The sequence below is a fragment of the Apis mellifera genome, linkage group LG4, assembly GCF_003254395.2.
Source record: "Apis mellifera strain DH4 linkage group LG4, Amel_HAv3.1, whole genome shotgun sequence".
NCBI classification, from domain to species: Eukaryota; Metazoa; Arthropoda; class Insecta; order Hymenoptera; family Apidae; genus Apis; species Apis mellifera.
The window spans coordinates 10,156,437-10,178,187 of NC_037641.1; the positions used below are offsets into that span (position 1 = coordinate 10,156,437).

The 21,751-nt window shown below is 20.2% G+C and overlaps 5 protein-coding genes across 5 annotated transcripts; all 5 read left to right on the forward strand.

Annotated features, from left to right (window-relative positions):
• Positions 1 to 3,149: 3,149 nt before the first annotated feature.
• On the forward strand, positions 3,150 to 4,658 carry LOC552429 (peroxiredoxin-5, mitochondrial). The gene is made up of 4 exons (XM_624803.6): positions 3,150 to 3,611; positions 3,746 to 3,880; positions 4,113 to 4,244; positions 4,326 to 4,658. The coding sequence occupies exons 1-4, from the start codon at positions 3,513 to 3,515 to the stop codon at positions 4,515 to 4,517; spliced, it is 558 nt and encodes a 185-aa protein (XP_624806.3). The 5' UTR covers positions 3,150 to 3,512; the 3' UTR covers positions 4,518 to 4,658.
• Positions 4,659 to 5,120: 462 nt separating this feature from the next.
• Positions 5,121 to 11,638, forward strand: LOC411589 (structural maintenance of chromosomes protein 1A). Its single transcript, XM_016911974.2, has 20 exons — positions 5,121 to 5,333; positions 5,421 to 5,541; positions 6,000 to 6,099; positions 6,173 to 6,351; positions 6,417 to 6,555; positions 6,630 to 7,094; positions 7,280 to 7,708; positions 7,863 to 8,074; positions 8,273 to 8,441; positions 8,505 to 8,627; positions 8,724 to 8,855; positions 8,989 to 9,054; positions 9,138 to 9,295; positions 9,393 to 9,490; positions 9,602 to 9,906; positions 9,973 to 10,248; positions 10,385 to 10,564; positions 10,638 to 10,816; positions 10,990 to 11,167; positions 11,229 to 11,638. The coding sequence occupies exons 1-20, from the start codon at positions 5,222 to 5,224 to the stop codon at positions 11,298 to 11,300; spliced, it is 3,693 nt and encodes a 1,230-aa protein (XP_016767463.1). The 5' UTR covers positions 5,121 to 5,221; the 3' UTR covers positions 11,301 to 11,638.
• A 668-nt stretch (positions 11,639 to 12,306) lies between these two features.
• LOC113218713 (structural maintenance of chromosomes protein 1A-like) lies at positions 12,307 to 13,778 on the forward strand. The gene is made up of 4 exons (XM_026440028.1): positions 12,307 to 12,529; positions 12,802 to 12,922; positions 13,202 to 13,301; positions 13,596 to 13,778. The coding sequence occupies exons 1-4, from the start codon at positions 12,367 to 12,369 to the stop codon at positions 13,776 to 13,778; spliced, it is 567 nt and encodes a 188-aa protein (XP_026295813.1). The 5' UTR covers positions 12,307 to 12,366.
• Positions 13,779 to 15,795: 2,017 nt separating this feature from the next.
• On the forward strand, positions 15,796 to 18,079 carry LOC724889 (structural maintenance of chromosomes protein 1A-like). The gene is made up of 7 exons (XM_026440029.1): positions 15,796 to 15,828; positions 15,919 to 16,130; positions 16,544 to 16,712; positions 16,867 to 16,989; positions 17,059 to 17,190; positions 17,760 to 17,847; positions 18,048 to 18,079. The coding sequence occupies exons 2-7, from the start codon at positions 15,973 to 15,975 to the stop codon at positions 18,077 to 18,079; spliced, it is 702 nt and encodes a 233-aa protein (XP_026295814.1). The 5' UTR covers positions 15,796 to 15,828; positions 15,919 to 15,972.
• A 965-nt stretch (positions 18,080 to 19,044) lies between these two features.
• LOC113218736 (structural maintenance of chromosomes protein 1B-like) lies at positions 19,045 to 20,011 on the forward strand. Its single transcript, XM_026440276.1, has 4 exons — positions 19,045 to 19,199; positions 19,284 to 19,462; positions 19,616 to 19,793; positions 19,899 to 20,011. The coding sequence occupies exons 2-4, from the start codon at positions 19,290 to 19,292 to the stop codon at positions 19,971 to 19,973; spliced, it is 426 nt and encodes a 141-aa protein (XP_026296061.1). The 5' UTR covers positions 19,045 to 19,199; positions 19,284 to 19,289; the 3' UTR covers positions 19,974 to 20,011.
• The last annotated feature ends 1,740 nt before the right edge of the window (positions 20,012 to 21,751 follow it).

Below are 21,751 nucleotides of genomic sequence, written 5' to 3' on the forward strand. Positions count from 1 at the left end.
CCCCGGGAGTTTTTCCTCTTTAATTGATTCAATCGGCGAAAAACACGGCAGGACCGCTTCACCCTCCGGGAATTTTCACCCGCCGCCGCCTCACACCACTTCCGCGTCATCCACGCTTTCAGCAACCAACCGCTGTAACGAGACGCTAGAACTAACCTTCCTTTTCGATGAAAACGCCAACTCCTCTTCGCGGTTAGTCCCTTCCCTATTCCCTCATTCTCTACACCTACTTTTCTACCCTGTCTCTTTGTCTCCCTCTCCCCCTTCCCCCATCCTTATTTTCTCTTTATTATTATTTTCAATTTCATTGGATCTAAATCTCTTTATTACATATTTCTCTAATCATTCTTTGTAATTTTCCAATTTTCATTTCCTTTTCTATCTTTCTTTTTCTATTTATAAAAGATCAATTTGATTAATTCATGTTTATTTTATTTTGTTTTTATTCTCGTATGAATAAGTACATTTTTCTTTTAATTTATCTATTATTTATTCTTTTTTTAACATCGTAATATTTTATCAATTTTTTATCAATTTGAGATTAGAATATCCATGTCTCTTACGTCGAGGCAATTTCGTGATGTAATATAGAAACATTTATATGTATACAGAGGCGGAGGCGAAAGCAGCATTCCTGTGGGGTCCATTTATCTGTAGGAAATCGCGTTTGCGAGAATACACTGGAAACAGAACTTTCCATAAATGATGGAAACTCGGGAATTTTCCGTTTATTATTTTAATTAGAGCCTTCGGGCCATACTTAACGAGAATCTGGCTGTCTGCGTTTATATTGTGTTACCTCTACAAAATGACAATGGAATGTGATATTATCGGTTTCTACTTACATGATGCCCTGTAATTTGCGCTCCAATCGAGATATAGAAAATTTTCACAATAGATATGTATATTTCTTATCATGCTTGTAATTTTTATTATAAAAAAACGAATACAAAAAATATCTATTCTAATTTTTTTTATTTTTAATGCATAAGTTTATTAATTATTAATTAATTGTTTATTATAATTAATTTATTAATTAATCGAGTGTAAAAATATATAATTAAACAAATAGTAAAAATTTAATAAAGCAATAATTATAAACAATGTGATTAAATTTGTTTTTCTTAAAAAAAATCTTTAATTTAATTTAAAAATTATTATTAGGAAAAAATTGGTAATTCTAACGAAAAAATATCTTAGTCGTTTTTTTTTATTATTTTTTGTATATCGGTAAAAATTGACTACTGGCTAAAAAAGTCCAGTTTTTTCCGTTACTACGGGAAGGATAGTGGGATTAGTTTTTTGCCATTAGAAGGTACCGTTAAAAAAAGTAACGGAAAAATAATTTATAATGCCAATTTTTTATATGTATTTTTTCGAAAAAAGAAAATAAAATAGGAAATAATTTTTTTGTTTAGCTAAATTTTGTTTTATTACACAAAAAATTTACGTGACGGCGAGAACATTTTAAACTTCAAATCCAATGTTTATTCGAAAATAAACAATCCTGTCGTAAATCTAAAAAAATCCGTTACTTAAAAAAATTGACTTTTCATCTCTATTTTTTCTTGAAGTACCGTTTTTTGCACTTGAAAAATGCGTATAAAACAATTTTTAAAAAGGTTAAAAAGATTTATGATTTTTCTTTATTTGGAAAATATTAATAGATATTTTTTATAAAAAAAAAAATTGTTTTAAAAAATTTAATTTAAAATTTTTTTATATTTTTTACATGATAGTTATTTTATTTATTATTTATTTTTTTATTATTATTATTTATTATTGAAATATTTACTAATTTATTAAACTCCCAATATTGTCAATACAAAACATTTTTAAATTAAATTAATATAAGATAAGATAAGAAAATAAGATAAAAAAATCTATTATGACATTTATAAAAAAAATATAAAGACCAAGCAAAATGCAGATGGGGCCAATATTGATTAAATACCGTGGAATATTTTGAAATCGGATATTTTAATTTGTAAATAGAGCATATTATTCACAGTGCAATGCATTGTGATGACGATATCTGTAGGGTTCAGAAGTACCGCTTTTAATGACCCGGACGTATATAGTTCCACCTAGCAATGTCGTATTCAATTCCAACCTCTATGCTCTGCGTACTCTCAAAGTAATTCTCTTTCCGATTCTTCGACCCTTTCACTTCAAAAATTTGGCTCATATTACCGTATCTATAGACTTGCGCCGATTTCTTCAATACCCACGTTTTTTTAAATCATTTACATTCCAATGAATCCGTTTGCAACTTTTTTTATTGTAATAAATACGTTATTCTTTTAATTCTATTTAACAGAATTGTTTAATTAAACTAATATCGTTATAAATATATAGCGAAATTTTACAAATTATAAATGTTTTTTTATAAGAACTATTAATTTTTTAATAATTATTTTTAAATATGAAAAAATTTCAGTTCAAATAATATGTATAAAAATAACCAAATTTTTTTCATATCGACCAATTTATATAAATGTTAGTAAAAATATTATTTATTAAATTTATAAAATAAAAATTTATTTATTTTTTAAACATCAGTTTATAATATATATTATAAATTCAAAAATTTTGTTAGATAATTAGTTATTATATAGTTTATTAAAAATTTAAATAAAAATTATAAAATATCAAGTATTTACTTACTAGATACGCGTAAGTTTGATTTATTACCTACAGAGTGCACCACATCATAGCTCAAAATAATCGCAGCTTAATTTTGCGTTTAACCAAAATTATTTTATTTTTATTTTTATTGTAATTGAAAATTTAATTATAATAATAAATATAAAATATTAATAAATATATATGATATTTATTACGAACTTATAATTTTTGATGATATAAAATAATATAAAATAAAAATATACTTTTATTACAAGAAATTATTATCGTGCTTTGAAAATTATCCTTAAAATAATATCATATAAAATAACATCATATATAATAAAAAATAATTAATGAGATTAAAGAAAAGTTCTCTAATTAAATCTATATAAAATTTTTATGCGGGAATATTTAAATTTTAAAAATATTTATATTGTTTATAGTGTTTTTATTTGAAATAATTATATAATAATCATATTTTTTATAAAATTTCGTTATGATTTATATGTTTTAATTGTGATTCACAATAAAAAATTCTTTTGTGACGTAAATATTTTATAAAATTATATCGATTCGATTAGAAAGTTAATCTGTCATTTTATACGATAGGCAAAACAATTATGAATATTTGTCTTTAAAATTAACCGATATATTAATATTTTTGAATAATTTATATTATATAATTGAAATGAAAAATGAAAAATGAAAAATGAAAATATATAGCAAAAAAGAATAATTATATTTATGTAATAAATAGAAAAGATTGCGCAATAACACATATTCATTTAATCAATTCCCAATAGTGTTCTAATTAAATTTCTTTTAAATTGTATTTTATGAAAAATAGTTGATTATTTGGTTTACGGTGTTAATTATATATACAGATGAATCCTCTTATAAATCGTACAATTTTTTTTAGTGGACGACATTCATTTGGTTATTTTATAAGACAATTTCGAATATCATCTCAAAACATGGTTACCGTAAGTTTTATAATAAATAATAATAAAATAATGATAAAATAATTATAATAATCTCATTTATTTATTATTTACAAATTGACAAAAATTAAATATATATTTTTTAAGTTATCTTAATAAACTTAATTTTAATAAAGGTAGGTGAAAAAATACCCACAATTGATCTTTTTGAAGATTCTCCAACAAATAAAGTGAATCTTGCTAAAATTTCAAATGGAAAAAAAATTATAGTTTTTGGAGTACCAGGAGCTTTTACACCAGGATGTTCAAAGGTATAATTATTCTTAAAATATTTTTTATAAATTATAAATTTTTGAATGAATTATTTTGCTTATAAATATGATGAAAAATGATAATAAAGCAGTACAAGTTTGATTTATTTCAATAAAAAAAATAAAGTTTATTTAAATAAAATAAATATAAGATTTATATATATAAGATATATAATATCTTAATCAATATATATAAGATTAAATATTGATATAAGATTTAATATTATTTTAGACACATCTTCCTGGTTATATACAAAAAGCTTCAGATTTAAAATCTAAAGGAATTTCAGAAATTTTTTGTATTTCTGTAAATGACCCATTTGTAATGGCAGCATGGGGTAAAGCACAAGGAGCAGAAGGCAAGGTAATATTAAATATATATTGTATATATTTTTTATAAGCAACATACAACATTATAATCAAAATATTTTATTTTTTCACATAGGTACGTATGTTGGCAGATCCTGCAGCTCAATTTACAGATGCATTAGAATTATCTGTAGATTTACCAGTTCTGGGTGGAAAAAGAAGTAAACGATACTCAATGGTTCTTGATAATGGAATAATTACAGAATTAAATATTGAACCTGATAATACAGGTCTTTCTTGTTCTTTGGTCGAAAATATTAAAGTATAAAATGCATGTTATTGAATATTATATAACAAACTTAAAAGATTGTAAATTGACTTTAATCTTTAATATTTACTCTTTATGTTTATTTAAAAAAAAATTGTAGCATTATAATTTACAATAAAATATTATATCTTAAAAATTTTATATAATATATTTCATTTGTCAATGTCTATTATTTCAGTTTTATAAATTTTTAATTATATTATGTTTTTCTGTAATTTATTTTATATTGAAAGATATAAAATACTTATTATTAAACTAATTAATATATTACACTTGTATATATTATAATGTATGTATAATATACATAATTCAACATTTGTAGTTTTTAATTATAAAGAAAAAATTATTTATTCTTTTTACTTTTTGATAAAATTTTTTGAATTATTTTTCAAATTATAATTTTTTAATTTAGTATTTTGTTCTTATATGTTCTTATAATTTATTAATATTTCTAAAATATATAATAAATATTTCATATTTCATTTGTATGCTAAAATATAAATAAAAAAAACTATTATGCATAAAATTGTATATTTATAAATTTATATTTAATGATTGAAGTTAACAACACTATATATGTTACTAGCTTCATAACAATCGAAAGACCAATTGTTGATGTATAATGCTTGTTTGTGTTGGAAACTTTATGGCGCCAATTATGCCACTTTGCTGTTATTTGTGAATTTTTTTTCATATTTTTAAAAATGCCGGCTTTTTTAAAGCATATTGAAGTGGAAAACTTCAAATCTTATAAAGGAAAGCTTATTATAGGACCTTTAAAATCATTTACCGCTGTCGTTGGACCAAATGGTTCTGGTAGGTTATGTTCTGTTAGAATAATATAAGCAATTCTAATAATTTTACATTTATCATACATTATATATATATATCTTTTTAATATAGGAAAATCTAATTTTATGGACGCAATTAGTTTTGTTATGGGAGAAAAAACAAGTAGTTTGCGAGTAAAACGGTTTAGTGAATTAATACATGGAGCTTCAATAGGAATGCCAGTTGCTCGAAGGTATATATGAATTTTTTTATGTTATTTTAGAAATATGTATTATTTTATAATATAATATTTAAATTTTATTGGAAAATTAATATAATATGTGATATGTTAATATTTTATGTATTATAATCTTTAATTATTTTATATAAATAATTTTCCATTACATATGATTTTTACTTTATACTTTTATTTTAAAAATATTTTGAGTTTGAAATCAATTTTTTTTAATTTTTCAATTACTTTGAATTATTGAATAAATAATGTAATTATAATTATAAAATATAATTATATATTTTTATTTTTATAAATTATATATTATATTATATTTTTATTTTTATATTTTATTATTATAAATTATTTTTCAATGCAAAATATGTTGTTCTTTCTTCTATTTATTAATTTATTTCTTAAATTCAATTTTAATAAAAAAATCTATATTTTTCAATATTTTTTGTAATTATAAATTACAGTGCATCTGTAACTGCTGTGTTTGAATTAGAAGATGGTACTGAAAAAAGTTTTATGCGTTCTGTTCAAGGATCTTCTTCAGAACATAGAATAAATAATAATGTATGTTTACATGTTTTTAAATTATATTATAATTATAAATTTGAAGAAAATTTATCAATTTTTTTTTATATAGGTTGTTACTAGCCAAGTTTATCTTAATGAACTGGAACAACTTGGTATTAATGTTAAAGCAAAAAATTTTCTGGTATTTCAAGGAGCTGTTGAATCAATAGCTATGAAAAATCCGAAAGAACGTACTGCACTTTTTGAAGAAATTAGTAATTCTGGAGCATTAAAGGCAGAATATGAAAGGTAAATTACATATATATATATATAAATTTTTTTATAGAATATATATGATATTTTTTATTTTATAGACTAAGAACGGAAATGTTAAAAGCAGAAGAAGAAACTCAATTTTCATATCAAAAAAAGAAAGGTATTGCTGCAGAACGGAAAGAAGCAAAACTTGAAAAAGAAGAAGCTGAAAAGTATCAACGTTTAAAAGAAGAATATGTAAATTATTTATTTGTTTATTCATTTTATTAAATGCAACTTATAAATATGAATCATAATTTTTATATTTATAGATAGAGAAACAAGTAGAACTTCAACTATTTCGTTCATTTCATAATGAAAAAAGTACAGAGAACTTAGAAGTTTTACAAAAGAAAAAACAACATGAAATAGAAAAAATTGAAAAGAAAAAAGAAAAAGCAGAAGAATTATTAAAAGAAAAAAAGAAAGAAGCTGGAAAATTGGGAAGAGATCTTGCTAAAATAGAACAGGATATTAGAGAAGTAGAAGTTGAAATAACAAAAAAAAGACCCACATTTATCAAAGCAAAAGAACGTGTTGCACATATGCAGAAAAAAGTAGAATCAGCTAGGAAATCATTAGCTCAAGCACGTATTGCAGATGAAGCTCATAAAAAAGACATACATGAACTTCAAGAAGAATTACGACAAGTTGAAGAAGCTAAAGCAGCTTATGAAGCAAGTATTGCTGGTCAATCACAATTACAAGGAAGAGATGTGCAACTTGAAGATGAACAGGTTAGAAAAAAATTAAATAAAATTAATTTAATGATAATATTTTATAAAATAATTTACCTTAAAATAATATTATATATTACATTTTTAATATTATATTATAATATTTAACTTTTATATATTTATATATTTATAAGATATATATTTAAATATTAAAAAAATCATAATAAATATAAAATTAATTCAAGGTTAGAGAATATAATCGCTTGAAGGAAGAAGCAGGTAAACAATCGGCAAGATATTTACAACTTCTTGATTCTATTAATCGAGAACAAAAATCAGATCAAGATAGACTTGATAATGAAGGAAGAAAGAAAACAGAAATAGAAAATAAACATAAACAGAAAGGTCATATGCGAGATGAAGCTCTTAAAAGAGTGGAAAAATTAGAGGAGCATATAAGAACATCAGAAGCTGCCTTAGAAGATCAGAAAAAGTTGCGAGCCGATTTACAATCTGATGTCGGTACATCAAAAGATAAAATACAAAATTTACAGCGAGAATTAGAAAGCATTTCTGAACAACTAGGTGATGCAAAAGTTGACAAACATGAAGTATCAAGAACTAAAAAAAAAACCGAGATTGTAGAAAATTTTAAACGTCTTTTTCCTGGAGTGGTAAGTTTAAATTATTTTTTATATTATAGAATAAATAATAATGGTTTTAAATTAGATTTATATTTTATTAATTTTTTATAAAAAAACTATTTTATATTAATTTAACAATATACTTGTATTTAATTATTATTAATTATAATTATATATTTCTTAGTATGATCGTATGTATAATATGTGTGAACCTATTCATAAAAGATATAATGTTGCAATTACAAAAGTTCTTGGAAAATATATGGAAGCTATTGTTGTTGATACTGAAAAAACAGCTAGACAATGTATTCAATATCTCAAAGAGCAATATCTTGAACCAGAAACATTTCTCCCTCTTGATTACATTCAAGCGAAACCATTAAAAGAAAGGCTTAGGTATGAAACTAAAAATTATTAATTTTAGAAATTAATTAAATAATATTCTTTATATAACTAATTTAAAAACTTATTTAATATTATTTTTATTTTAAATAATAATTATATATATATAATATTGTTTTTATTTCTATGTTATAACGTTTTATTATATAATTTCAATTTCTTTTTTTTTTTTTTTCTTTCTTTTTTTTTCAGAAATATTCAAGAACCTAAAAATGTAAAATTATTATATGATGTATTACATTTTTCACCTAAAGATATTGATAGAGCTGTATTATTTGCTACAAACAATGCACTTGTATGTGAAACACCTGAAGATGCAAATAAAGTAGCTTATGAAATGGATAAAAAAGCAAGATATGATGTATGTATGCAATATTTTTTAAAAATTATAATAATTAAATAATATGTACATGTATAATTACAGTGTGTTGCATTAGATGGAACATTTTATCAAAAAGCAGGAATAATATCTGGTGGTAGTTTAGATCTTGCAAAAAAAGCAAAAAGATGGGATGAAAAACAAATGTCTCAATTAAAAGCACAGAAAGTAAGACATATTAATTTCATGTACAATTTATGCATATTTTATTTTACATAAAATTGTATCATAGTAATATAATTGTAAATATTAAATATTTTATAGGAAAAATTAACAGAAGAATTGCGTGAATCATTAAAAAAATCACGAAAAGAATCAGAATTAAATACAGTTGAATCTCAAATACGAGGATTGGAAACACGTTTAAAATACAATAAAAGCGATTTGGCTGCTACGGTAAATAATATAATTTATATTATTATATTATAATAATAATAATGGTAATAATATTATCTTTAAAAATCTACCAATAATTTAGTAAAAATTTCTTTTATATAAATATATGATTACGAAATTATATTTATTACAGCAAAAACAAATTGCAGAATTAGAAACAGAATTAGATGCTCTTCAGAACGAATTAAATATGTTTGGTGTACGTAGATTTTGTTACATTTATTTTTTTATATTTATGTAAAAACTTTTAAAATATTAAATTAGCATAATTTTTGTATACAGCCAGCAATAGCTGCAATTGAAAAAACTATGGCTGAAAGAGATCAAGAAATACAAAACATTAAAGAAAAAATGAATAATGTTGAAGATGATGTATTTGCTAGCTTCTGTGAACAAATAGGTGTATCCAACATTCGACAATATGAGGAAAGAGAATTACGGTATGTATAATATTTTTTGAGTTTCTAGCGAAAAATTATCTATAAAATTAAATTTAATTATATTAAATAAAATTATTTTTTATAATTATATTTTTAGTTCACAACAAGAAAGAGCAAAAAAAAGAATGGAATTTGAAAATCAATGTAATCGCATTTATAATCAATTAGATTTTGAGAAACAACGTGATACAGAAAGTAAGTAGAATTAAAATTCTTATATATTTTTAGAAAATATAATATATTAAAAAATATATAATAATATATTTAAAAAATTACTCATAATCTATTAATTTATATAAAATTTAGGTAATGTTTTACGATGGGAACGTGCCGTACAAGATGCTGAAGATAAACTTGAGTCTGCCCGACAAACTGAATCTAATCAAAAAGCAGAAATAGATCATGATGAAACACAGATGGAACAATTAAAATCGGCACGAAATGCAAAAAAAATGGAAGTTGATCAAAAAGAAGATGAAATAGGCAAAGCTAGACGTGAAGTTGGAGCAATAGCAAAAGATATACAAGCTGCTCAAAAACAATTGAATGCTATTGAAACTAAAATCGAACAAAAGAAAGCTGAACGCCATGCTATTTTAATGCAGTGCAAGGTATATTGAAAATTAAATTAATTAATTTATGAATTTTTTGTTCAAAGATTATGTAATATTATATAGATGGAAGACATTGCAATACCAATGCTTCATGGAAATATGGAAGATATTGCCAGTGAAACTAGCACAACTAATACTTCAGACACTAACAATGATTCATCTTTAAATACTCAGCAACAATATGAACGTGAAAAACGAATAACTATAGATTATGCTCTTCTTCCTGAAAATTTGAAGGATATAGAAGAAGAAGATATTAAAAAAACTACTGACAAATTGACAAAAATAATTAATGATTTACAAAGTACTATTCAACGTATTCAAGCTCCCAATATGAAGGTAAAAAACAATTGTAAAATATTAGAAATGTATATTTTATAATAATCAATTTATTTCGTTTTATTAAGATAATAAAGGATATACAAATATCAATAGTTATAAATATTGTTAAAACTTCATTTTAATTTTTCTTTAGGCAATTCAAAAATTATATCTTGCTAAAGAGAAATTACAAGAAACTAATGAAGAATTTGAACAATCTCGTAAAAAAGCAAAAAAGGCAAAAACACAATTTGAAAAAATAAAAAAAGAAAGACACGATAGATTTATGGCTTGTTTTGAACATGTAGCTAATGAAATTGATCCAATTTATAAGGTTTGTTAAAAATATATGATATATATATGATAAAAAATAGTATATAAACATTTATGTACTATTATTATTTTAGAGTTTAGCAAAGAATCAATCTGCTCAAGCATTTCTTGGACCAGAAAATCCAGAAGAACCTTATTTAGATGGTATTAATTATAATTGTGTGGCACCTGGAAAACGATTTCAACCAATGTCTAATTTATCTGGTGGGGAGAAAACTGTGGCAGCATTAGCATTACTATTTGCAATTCATAGGTAATCCATTAAAATTTAATTATTAATTTTTTATCTTATATTAATTTCCTATTTGTAATTTGTTTTTGTTAATATATTTAAGTGTAAATATATGTTATCTTTTATTAATATATTATAACATAAATATAAATAAAATATAAATTCTAATATATAATTTTACATATTATCTATAGTTTTCAACCTGCACCATTTTTTGTTTTGGATGAAATTGATGCTGCATTGGATAATACTAATATAGGAAAAGTAGCTAGTTACATACGTGATAAAACAAGTTCTTTACAAACGATCGTCATATCTTTAAAAGAAGAATTTTATTCTCATGCTGATGCATTAATTGGTATTTGCCCAGATGTGAGTAAAACTGTATATTCATATATTATAACATTGTTATATCTTTTTTTCTTAATTACAGGTTGGTGAATGTCTGGAAAGTAAAGTATTAACTCTTGATTTAACTACATATCCCACGCACATTAATGCATAGGATATATATAATTATGTATTACAATTATATTTTTTATTTTATGATTTTATTTTACATTTAATAATTTTATGTTCAATATTTAAATTTCTTATATCCGAATTTAATAAAATATTTTATGAATTATGTATTTAAAAAGAAATTGTGAAGTCAAAAGATTTTTAAAAAATATTTGGATTATTAAATATTTTATTAATATTTTTCTCTCTTTTTTTTTTAAAAACGTTAGTGTAATATATATTTCAATTGTTTTCAAAGTTTTATTATTATTTAAATTAAATTTAAATAGGAAAAATTGCCTTTAGTAATGTAAAAGTTGTTTGATAATAAATTATTTATATAAGTATATAGAATTATGTATGAAATTAAAATAATATGTCAATTTTTAAGTTAAGTATAAAGTTAAGTCAAATGTTAAATCAATTTTTATATTGTAAGTTTGTAAACATGTACTTTTCTAGGATAACAAATTTTATTATAATATACTCTATTAGTTTTTAAATGTTTGTCCTTTATAATATATATAAAAATATTTTTTATTTGAAAAATAATATAAATCATATAATAAAAAAATTAAGTAATTTTTATATTACTTAAAAATAATATTTTAATATTTTATATATTAATATTTTGTTTTATATGTATAATATACATATTTCCATATATTAAAAAAAATTAATAATATAATTATTGATATATTATTAATAATATTAAATATTATATAATATTACTATATATGTTACTAAAATCTTTTAATTTTTTTTATTTTATTTTTTATTTTATTATTATATAATTATAAAAGTATGGCTTATAAATTATTATTATAATAATTATTACATTTTTACGTTTATATCTTTTATTTTATCAATTATGAAATTAATAATAGTATAAGTATTTTAGAATAATATAAAAAATATGTTTCTGATTTAAAAGAACTTATTTTGTTATTTTATTATGTACTATATTAAATACTTTTCAATAATTTTGTAAAAAACAATTTTAATAATTTTTTTTTTTCGATTTATAAAATATATTATTGAATTTTAGTGTTGGCAGTATTGTATCTTTTATGAAAGTTGTGGCGCTTAAACTTACAGCGTTTTATAAAGTTAAAATTACAATGCAAGTAAATTTGAGCCATATCATAGTTTTTAACTTTAAATCTTTTAAGGGAGAAGTAATTATTGGACCCATTAAACCTTTCACAGCAATTATAGGTGCAAATGGATCTGGTAAGTTCTATCTTTTTCAATATTTTCGATAACCGTTTAAAATTCAAAAAAAGAATATCATAAAATATTGTACAATATACAATAATGTAATTGAAATTAAAAAATCTTTATTTAAATTATTTTTTTTACTATTTTTGCTTTCTTAATAATTTGCTATGTTCAACTGCATTTGATTAATTATTAAAGTATTTTTTATTAATATAAAATTAATTAAATTTTTAATCTTAAAAAAATTAAAAAATTACTATAATAATTTATTATTATTATTTTAGGCAAATCAAATATCATGGATGCAATTAGTTTTGTAATGGGAGAATCAGCTAAAAGCTTGCGTGTTAAAAAATTTAATGAACTTATTTATGGTGCATATGGAGAAATACCTATGGCACACAGGTGTTAATATATTTATTTTTTCAAATTATATTTTGAATTTTGATTTTAACATATATTATTAATAAAATAATATTTCATCAAAGTAAATTTTAAATATATATTTAATGAATTAGAATTTCATAAGAATATAATTTATATATTCATAAATAGTTATTTATATTAGAATAATTTAGAAATTTATATTAGAATATATTAGAAAAATAACTTTTTAGCATATTGTTTCCAAAATACTTATTATTTCTTATCTGAAATTTTTAATTTTTCTTATTTATAATATAGAGCATACGTAACAGCTGTTTTTACTCTTGAAGATAATAGCATTAAAAGCTTTACAAGAAGTATATATCATACTTCTTGTGAATACAAAATTAATGATCAGGTAATTTAAATTTTATAAAAATTATGCAAATTATAATTAAGTCAATTATATAATTGAATTAATAATAAATAATAGTTAATAATTTGAATTGTATAATTGTATATTTAATTATGTTTAAAAATAATATTCTTTTATTCAAAGAAAATATTATTTTTTAAATATTTTTAATTATAACATAATTATATGATTATTGCATTATATTTATATTATTATTTATTTAATAATTATTTTTATTAATTATTTGATTTGATATTAATATAAACAAAATAATATATATGTTTTGTTATAATCAAGGTAGTTGTAGTTCAATTGTACTTGTCTGAATTAAGAAAACTTAATCTCAATGTTAAAGCCAAAAATTTTTTAATATTTCAAGGAGCTATTGACTCCACAATATTAAAAACACCAAAAGAATATACTAATTTATTTGAAGAAATTAGTAATTCAATTGAATTAAAAGAAGAATATGAAAGGTAAAATAAACATGTTATTATTATATCAATATTATCATTATTATATTATTTTTTATATATTCATAGGTTAAAAAATGAAATTTCTAATGCAGAAAATGAAATTCGATTTATATATAAAAGAAAAAAAAATCTTCTTATAAAAAAAAAATATGATTTGTTACAAAAAGAAGAAACAGAAAAATATCAAGAACTTTATAATCAATATGTATGTATCGCATAAGTACATATTTATATTACAATAATTGTTATTGCACTGTTTACTATATATATAAGATTTTACATTGATTATTATTAAATTATAAAATTTTTTTTTTAAAGTGAACATTTAAAATATATTTATATAGAATAGAATAATTTGATATATAATTAATGATGAATGACAAATATTTGCATTCATATGTAATTATACTTTTTACTATCTATTACTATAAAGTTATAAGATATAAGGAAATAACATGCAAAAACAATGATTTTGAAAAAAAAATCTTTATTTTTCTAATACTATTTAAATTGTATAAAAAATATTTTTATACTTATATATATATTATAATTGGAAAAAATATATAGCTTGTTGATTACTATATATAGATCACATAGTATAGATTATGTACAAATGAAAAATCATTTTATCGAGTATATTCGTAAAATATATACATAAAATATACAGAATAATCATATCCATAAAAATTTATTTTTTCATACAATATATATTTTATTTCTAAATAAAATTTTTTTTAATTAATTGTCTCTTTTTTTCTGAAAAAGATATTTTTGTGTAATGTTTTAATAAGCTTTAAAATATTTAGAATATATATTTAGATTTCCATAATTATATGATATTTAGTTATTAGTTTATTTAATAAATATGTTATTTTTTTGAATTATTTTTTTTCAATTAAATAATACTTCATCGAAAAATTAATTTTATGGTATATTATTTAAACAATTTATTTTATCTTTTAGTTAAAAAATAAAACAGAATTATATCTTTTTGAATTATTTCATATTCAAAAAGATATTCAAGATCTAGAAATTATATTAAATATTACGAAATCTAAAATAATTGAATATGAAAGAAACAAAAGCATTGAAAGCGGTCTTTTAAAAGAACGAAAAGAGCGATTAGAAATTGCAAATAAAGCTATAGAAAATATTGAGCAAAACCTTATAAATGTAAAAAATAATGTTAGAAAAAAAGAAACAAATTTAATAGAATCAAAAGAAAAAGTTTTATATTGGGAACAAAAACTCAATTCCACAAATTTATTGCTATTAGAAACACAAAAATATAGAGAATCTCATATAAAAACAATAAAAGAATTAAAAAATGAATTAACACAAATTGAACATGCAAAATATGTATTTGAAGAAAATATAACAACTCAATTATTATCTCAAGATAGCATTGAACTCAATGATATACAAGTATAGTTATATTTAAAAAATAATTTTATATAATATATAATTCACTGTAGAATATTATATAAAAAAATAGTTTATCATATGCTTATATATTAATTTGCTATTAGATGTAAATGTAGATATTTTATATCTGTTTTTATTATTAATTCAAATTACAAAAAATTCATTAAAATAAAATTTATATATTTTTTATATATTTCAAGATAAATGAATATTTTCGTTTAAAACAAATATCTGAGACAAAATGTTCTAAACATATACAAACATGTAATTCTTTAAAATGTGAGCAAAATATAAATCAAAATAAATTAGATAATGAAAATAGGAAAAAATATGATTTAGAAACAAAGTTAAATCAAAAGATTATTTTAAAAGATGAAACCGAGAAACGTATAAAAAATATTCAACAATGTATAAAGGAAATTCAGGACATGTTAACTGATAAAATAAATATAAAAAATAATTTAGAAAATACAATTACTCAACAAAAAAAAGATGTAGATATTATACAACTAGAATTACAATATATATGTGAACAGCTTGATTGTGCAAAAATAGATAAATTCACAATTATGCATTTAAATAAAGAAGCAGAAACAATTAAAATTTTACAAAATCTTTTTTCTGGTGTGGTATGCATTAAAATTTCAAACAAATTCATATTATTAAATTAATTTATATTTTTCTCTATAAAGTAATAAAAAAATATATTTAAATTTCAGTATGGTCGTTTATATAATCTATGTAAACCTATTCATTCTCGGTATCATATTGCAATGACAAAAGTTTTAGGAAAATATTGCAATTCTATTATTGTGTCTACAAATAAAGTAGCAATACAATGTATCAATTATTTAAAGGAACAACAGATAGGATTTGAAACTTTTTTGCCAGTGGAAAATTTAAAAGTAGAACCAATAAAAGAAATGCTACGGTACGATATATAATATAATTGTACATAAAATTAATTACATGAAATAATTCTAATTTGAAAAAATTAATTTTATCGATTTAAATTAAATAAAAATTATTCTTTATGTATTTATCTTTTAAGTAATTAAGTAGTTAAATTATATGCAATATTCTATACTTAATTCATTTCGTTTAAAAAATGCAAAACTGAATTCTATGAAATAAGCGTTTACATTATTTTTCATGATACTATATATATATTCATAATACTATGATCTATATATTTTCATGATAATTAATTAATTATTAATATAGTCAAAATACAAAAAATAAATTTTTTTATTTTTATTTATATAATTACATTTTAAAATATATAATTTCTACATTAAATCTACATACATTATCATTTTATGTTTTTATAATTCTTTATTTTAGTGGAATTACCGAACCAAAAAATGTAAAACTTTTATATGATGTACTTAAGTTTGAACTTGTAGAAATTAATAATGCTATTTTATTTGTAACTAAAAATACCATTGTTTGTGAAACATCAGAAGATGCGAGAATGCTTGCATATGAAATTAATCCATATCATAGAATCAATGTAAGAATGAACATAATTTTATAAAACTTAATTATTTTTTATAAAATTTTTTGTTATTTTCATGCAATGCTTTTATTATTTCATACCGATTTGTTACGATCTTATCATCTAATTATATCGTCTAATTTATATCATTTAATTTACAATATTATAGTGCGTTGCATTAGATGGAACTTATTATAAAAAAGATGGTATAATTTCTGGAGGAGAAGTTGAACTATTAAAAAAAGCTCAAATATGGAACGAGCAAAATTTAATCCAATTAAAATCAAAAAAGGTTTTTCAAATATTCATTTTTTTTATTAATAAATTAATTTTACGATACTTATATCTCTAGTTTATTTAGGTAATATTAATGGAGCAATTAAGAGAAAAAAATAAAATTTCTCAAAGTGAATCTGAAATAAATACTTTAAATATACAAATTAAGAGTTTCACAAGTAGAATAAACTATTCCACATCTGATTTAAACGATCATGTAAGTATTTTTTAATAAAATGATATATTTAATTTCTTTATTTTATACGTATATATTTTCTTCTTCAATAATTAAATTTTTCTTTAGAAAAAAAAAATAATCACGCTTCAACATGAAATAGAAATTATTCAAAATGAATTAGATATAATAAACGTAAGCATTCGTTTTAATATTTTTTTCATTTGTTACAAATTAACATAATTAGCAAAAAAATTAATTTCTTTATTATATTAATAATTTTAAATAAAAATTATTCATATAAATAATTCGAATTTTTTTTAATGATATATTATTCAGAATAATATAGCATCAATTAAAGACATTATGATGGAGAAAAATCAAGAAATTCAAAATATAGAAAAATCCATTATGAATATTGAAGATATGATTTTTCAAGATTTTTGTAATAATATTGGCATATCGAATATACGTCAATATGAAAAAGGAAATCTAAAGTAAATATTTTTAAATATATATATATGCTATATATTTATTTATATTTATTTATAACATATATTTTCATATTTCATGTTCAATAATTGCATGTTTGTTATATTAGATTTCATCAGGAGCAAACAAAAAGAAAATTGGAATTAGAAGAGCAATATAATCGTATTCAAAATTTATTGGATTTTGAGATAAATCGAGATACAGAAAGTAATTTTATATTATTAATTATTTTGATATCATAATCTTATAATTATATAATAAATCAATATATAATTATAAATATAAAATTTATTATAATAAAATATTTTAATAATTTTTTATCGAGGATAATTTATTAAGGATAATTAATCAACTAATATTAAAAAATTATTTTTAATATTTATTAGTATTAAAAATTTTGTTATTAGTAAAAACTACCAATTTAAAATCTCAACCTTAAAATCTCACAAAAAAAAATTGTTTAATCAATATATATATCCTTTCAAATATTAATATTTTATTTTGTAGATTTTTCATATAAAACTTTTTTTTTTAGATGCGATTCTTAAGATGACAAAAAATATAAAAATAGTTAAGAATGAATTAGAAAAAGCGCATCAAATTGCAATTTTATGTACAGAAAATAATAAATATGAATTAAATAAATTAAATGATTTACAAAATATATATGATGACGCCAAAAATAACATTAATAAAGAAACAGAAAATGTTAATAAGTGTAGATATAACATCAGTATCATTTCAAAATTAATTATAAGTACTCAAAAGGAAATTACAATAATTAAAACAAATATTAAAAAGAAAAAAGCAAAGTGTTATGCTATTTTGATAAATTGCAAGGTAAAATTGAAAGTAACATATGATAAAATTAAATATCAATTAAATATAATTCCTAATTCTTAATCTTTATCGATTAATATTATTTATATAAATGTATACCATTTTTATCGAACTGTTGTTAAATTTAAAATCGCAAATTTTATTATATAGGATAATGTTATTAAATATAATAATATTATTAAAGATAATTATATCTATACTACATTAATAGGTAGAAAATATTATTATTCCATTTCTATCTGGAAGTAATAATTTGGAAGATATAGAAATATCTGATTCATTAAACAGTGAAGAAATGCACAATATAGAAATTATTTCACGCATAAACTTTGATGTATTATCTGAAGATATTAAAAACCGAACAGAAGAAAATATTAATAATTCAAAAAATAAACTCGTGAAAGAAATTGAAAAATTACAAAATAAAATAGAATCTATAAAAAATCCAAATTTTAAGGTTTGTAAAAATTTGAATAAGAATATTCATAATATTTTAGTATGAAAAATATTCTTAAAATATTATTTAAAATAAATCATAGGCTAATAAAGAAATTGAACTTACAATTGAAAAATTAAAAGAAACAAATTTTAAATATCAAGAACTACGTAAAAAAATTAATTTAATTAAAAAACAATTTGAATTAGTAAAACAAGAAAGATATGATAGATTTGCACACTGTTTTGAATATATTACTACAAAATTAGATTCTATTTATAAGGTAAATAATTATTGTAATTTATTATTTTAATTTCTATATCATATATGTAATTAAAAAAAATTAAAAAATTATGTGATTTTATAGTGTTTAATGGAAGATGAATCGGTTCAAGCTATTCTTTTGCCAGATAATCTTGAAGAACCATATCTAAGTGGTATAAATTATAGTTGTATAATGCCTGGAAAACGATTTCAATCATTTTCAAATCTTTCTGGTGGAGAAAAGACACTTGCCACAATAGCTTTTTTATTTGCAATTCATAGGTATTTTATATATAAATTCATTTTTAAATATATTGTTTTTATGTTTGATTTAACAATACTTGTAAAAAAATTATTTATTTTAAATTTTAACTTTTATTTTTATTAATTACTTAATCAATTAATTAATTTTAATAGAATTTATTATATATATAGTTTCAGACCGGCTCCATTTTTTATATTAGATGAAATCGATGCAGCTTTAGATATTATAAATATAAAAAATGTTGTACGTCTTATAGATTCTAAAAAAAATGAGATGCAATTTATTATAATATCTTTAAAACGTGAGATATATTCATGTGCTGATGTTCTTATAGGAGTTTGTTCTGATGTAAGTTTATATATGCATCTTTATTTTTTTAATGCTTTTCTATATATATTATGAAAAATTATTATTTATATTTATATATTTATATTAATTACAATGTATTTTTAGACCACTGGGGAATACCCAGAAAGTTTAGTATTTACACTTTCATTGGAAAAATATCTCATATCGCGTGAAGAATAATTTTTATTTCGTAATTAAATTAAGATTTTATTTTTAAAAAATTGCTAATATATTTAAATTTATTATTTTAACAATAATTAACAATTTATATTATATAATAATATATGTCATATTTTAATTAATTAAGAAAAAAATTCGATTCTATTTTTTTGTAAAATTGAATTATTGAATATTGAATTATTTAAGAATTTTTATTTTCATTTAATGTATTTATATATTTTATTTTTACATTATGTAATTTAATTAGAATACCGATAACATTAATATAATATTTCAAGATCTGCAATTTTTATTTAACCCTTTTTCTTTTGTATGATGACTCGTATCGATATCTGAGTCATCACTATAAAAATAAAAGATTACATCATTGCAGAATTATTTAGTAATTAATAAATTTAATATAAGAATACTTAACAAAATTATTCGATATTGAATAAGTAAACGACAGGATTTATCGCGAATGTTCATTGTGAAAAATTACAAAAAGACCGATTAATATTACACTGGCCTACTTATACTATTAGAAATAGTAGCAACTCTGATTTATAGTTGGTTACAACGATACAGGGACTTGGGTCAATGTAGTCTATTACGGTTAACGCTTTGTAAAGTAAGTCGCGCTCCGGGAATGCGGCCAAAATAATGATTGTCGTTTAATAAACTTATTAAGTCGAAATGACGCGATCTGTATTGATAATAATATCGTAGCTATAATCGATAAAAACTGAAAGATCATAAAGTATGTCAACCAATTCTGCATATTCATTTTTATTACAATAATGAAATTGTTTTATATAAATATACCATTTCTAATTAATTTATTTTTTTAAAATTCTTTTTGAATATATTTTTCTATCATTTTGGATTGATTTTATTGATTTGTTAAATTAATAAATATATATTTATATATAGATTTATAATTTTATTAAAAAAAATATTGATTTTTAAAAATTAAATATAATTAAATTAATCTTTTTATAAAATATTATAAAATTATAAAAATTATCTTAAAATTTTATGATTTTGGTTAATATGAAATTTATATACTATATATTGTTGCTTATTCTCGATAATAATTAACGCAATATGCCTATTGAAGTACATATATGTATGTACACATGTTTTATGTTTATATACTTATACTAAACGAGAACACTGAATATAATAACACGATGCATTGCTTAATTTATGTTCTAGTTTACATTTTCGCAATATTCAAATCACAAATACAAGCCGTTAGATATACCTTATTGTATTTAAAATATCACAAATTGATAAATTTCAATATAATAATATTCAATATAATACTATTATATTTATAGTAGTACTATTATACTATTATATTAATATTATTATATTAATATTATTATTAATGTAATTTAAATAATTAGTATTTAATGTAATAATCTTATAATAGATATGTAAGATAATTTATTAATTAAAGTAAAATTTTACTTTAACAGAAAAATCTATATTTTTTATTTTATTTAATTATTTTTATTATTATAAAAAATAAATAAAGCAATATAATTGTGAGTATTAAAACTTGTATTATTTATATAAAAATTATTTAAAATAATTTTTTTTAGATGATTTTTTTTAGATGATTTCTATAAAGAATAAAAATCTTTATTATCTTAAGTTTTATGATATATAACAGAAAATAAATGATGCGCGTACTCGATCATCGTAATAAAAGACACATGCAATTTCTTGGTAAAAATGATGACCTCTTTATTTCTTCAAATGGGGATGAAATATATGTATATAAAAAAGAA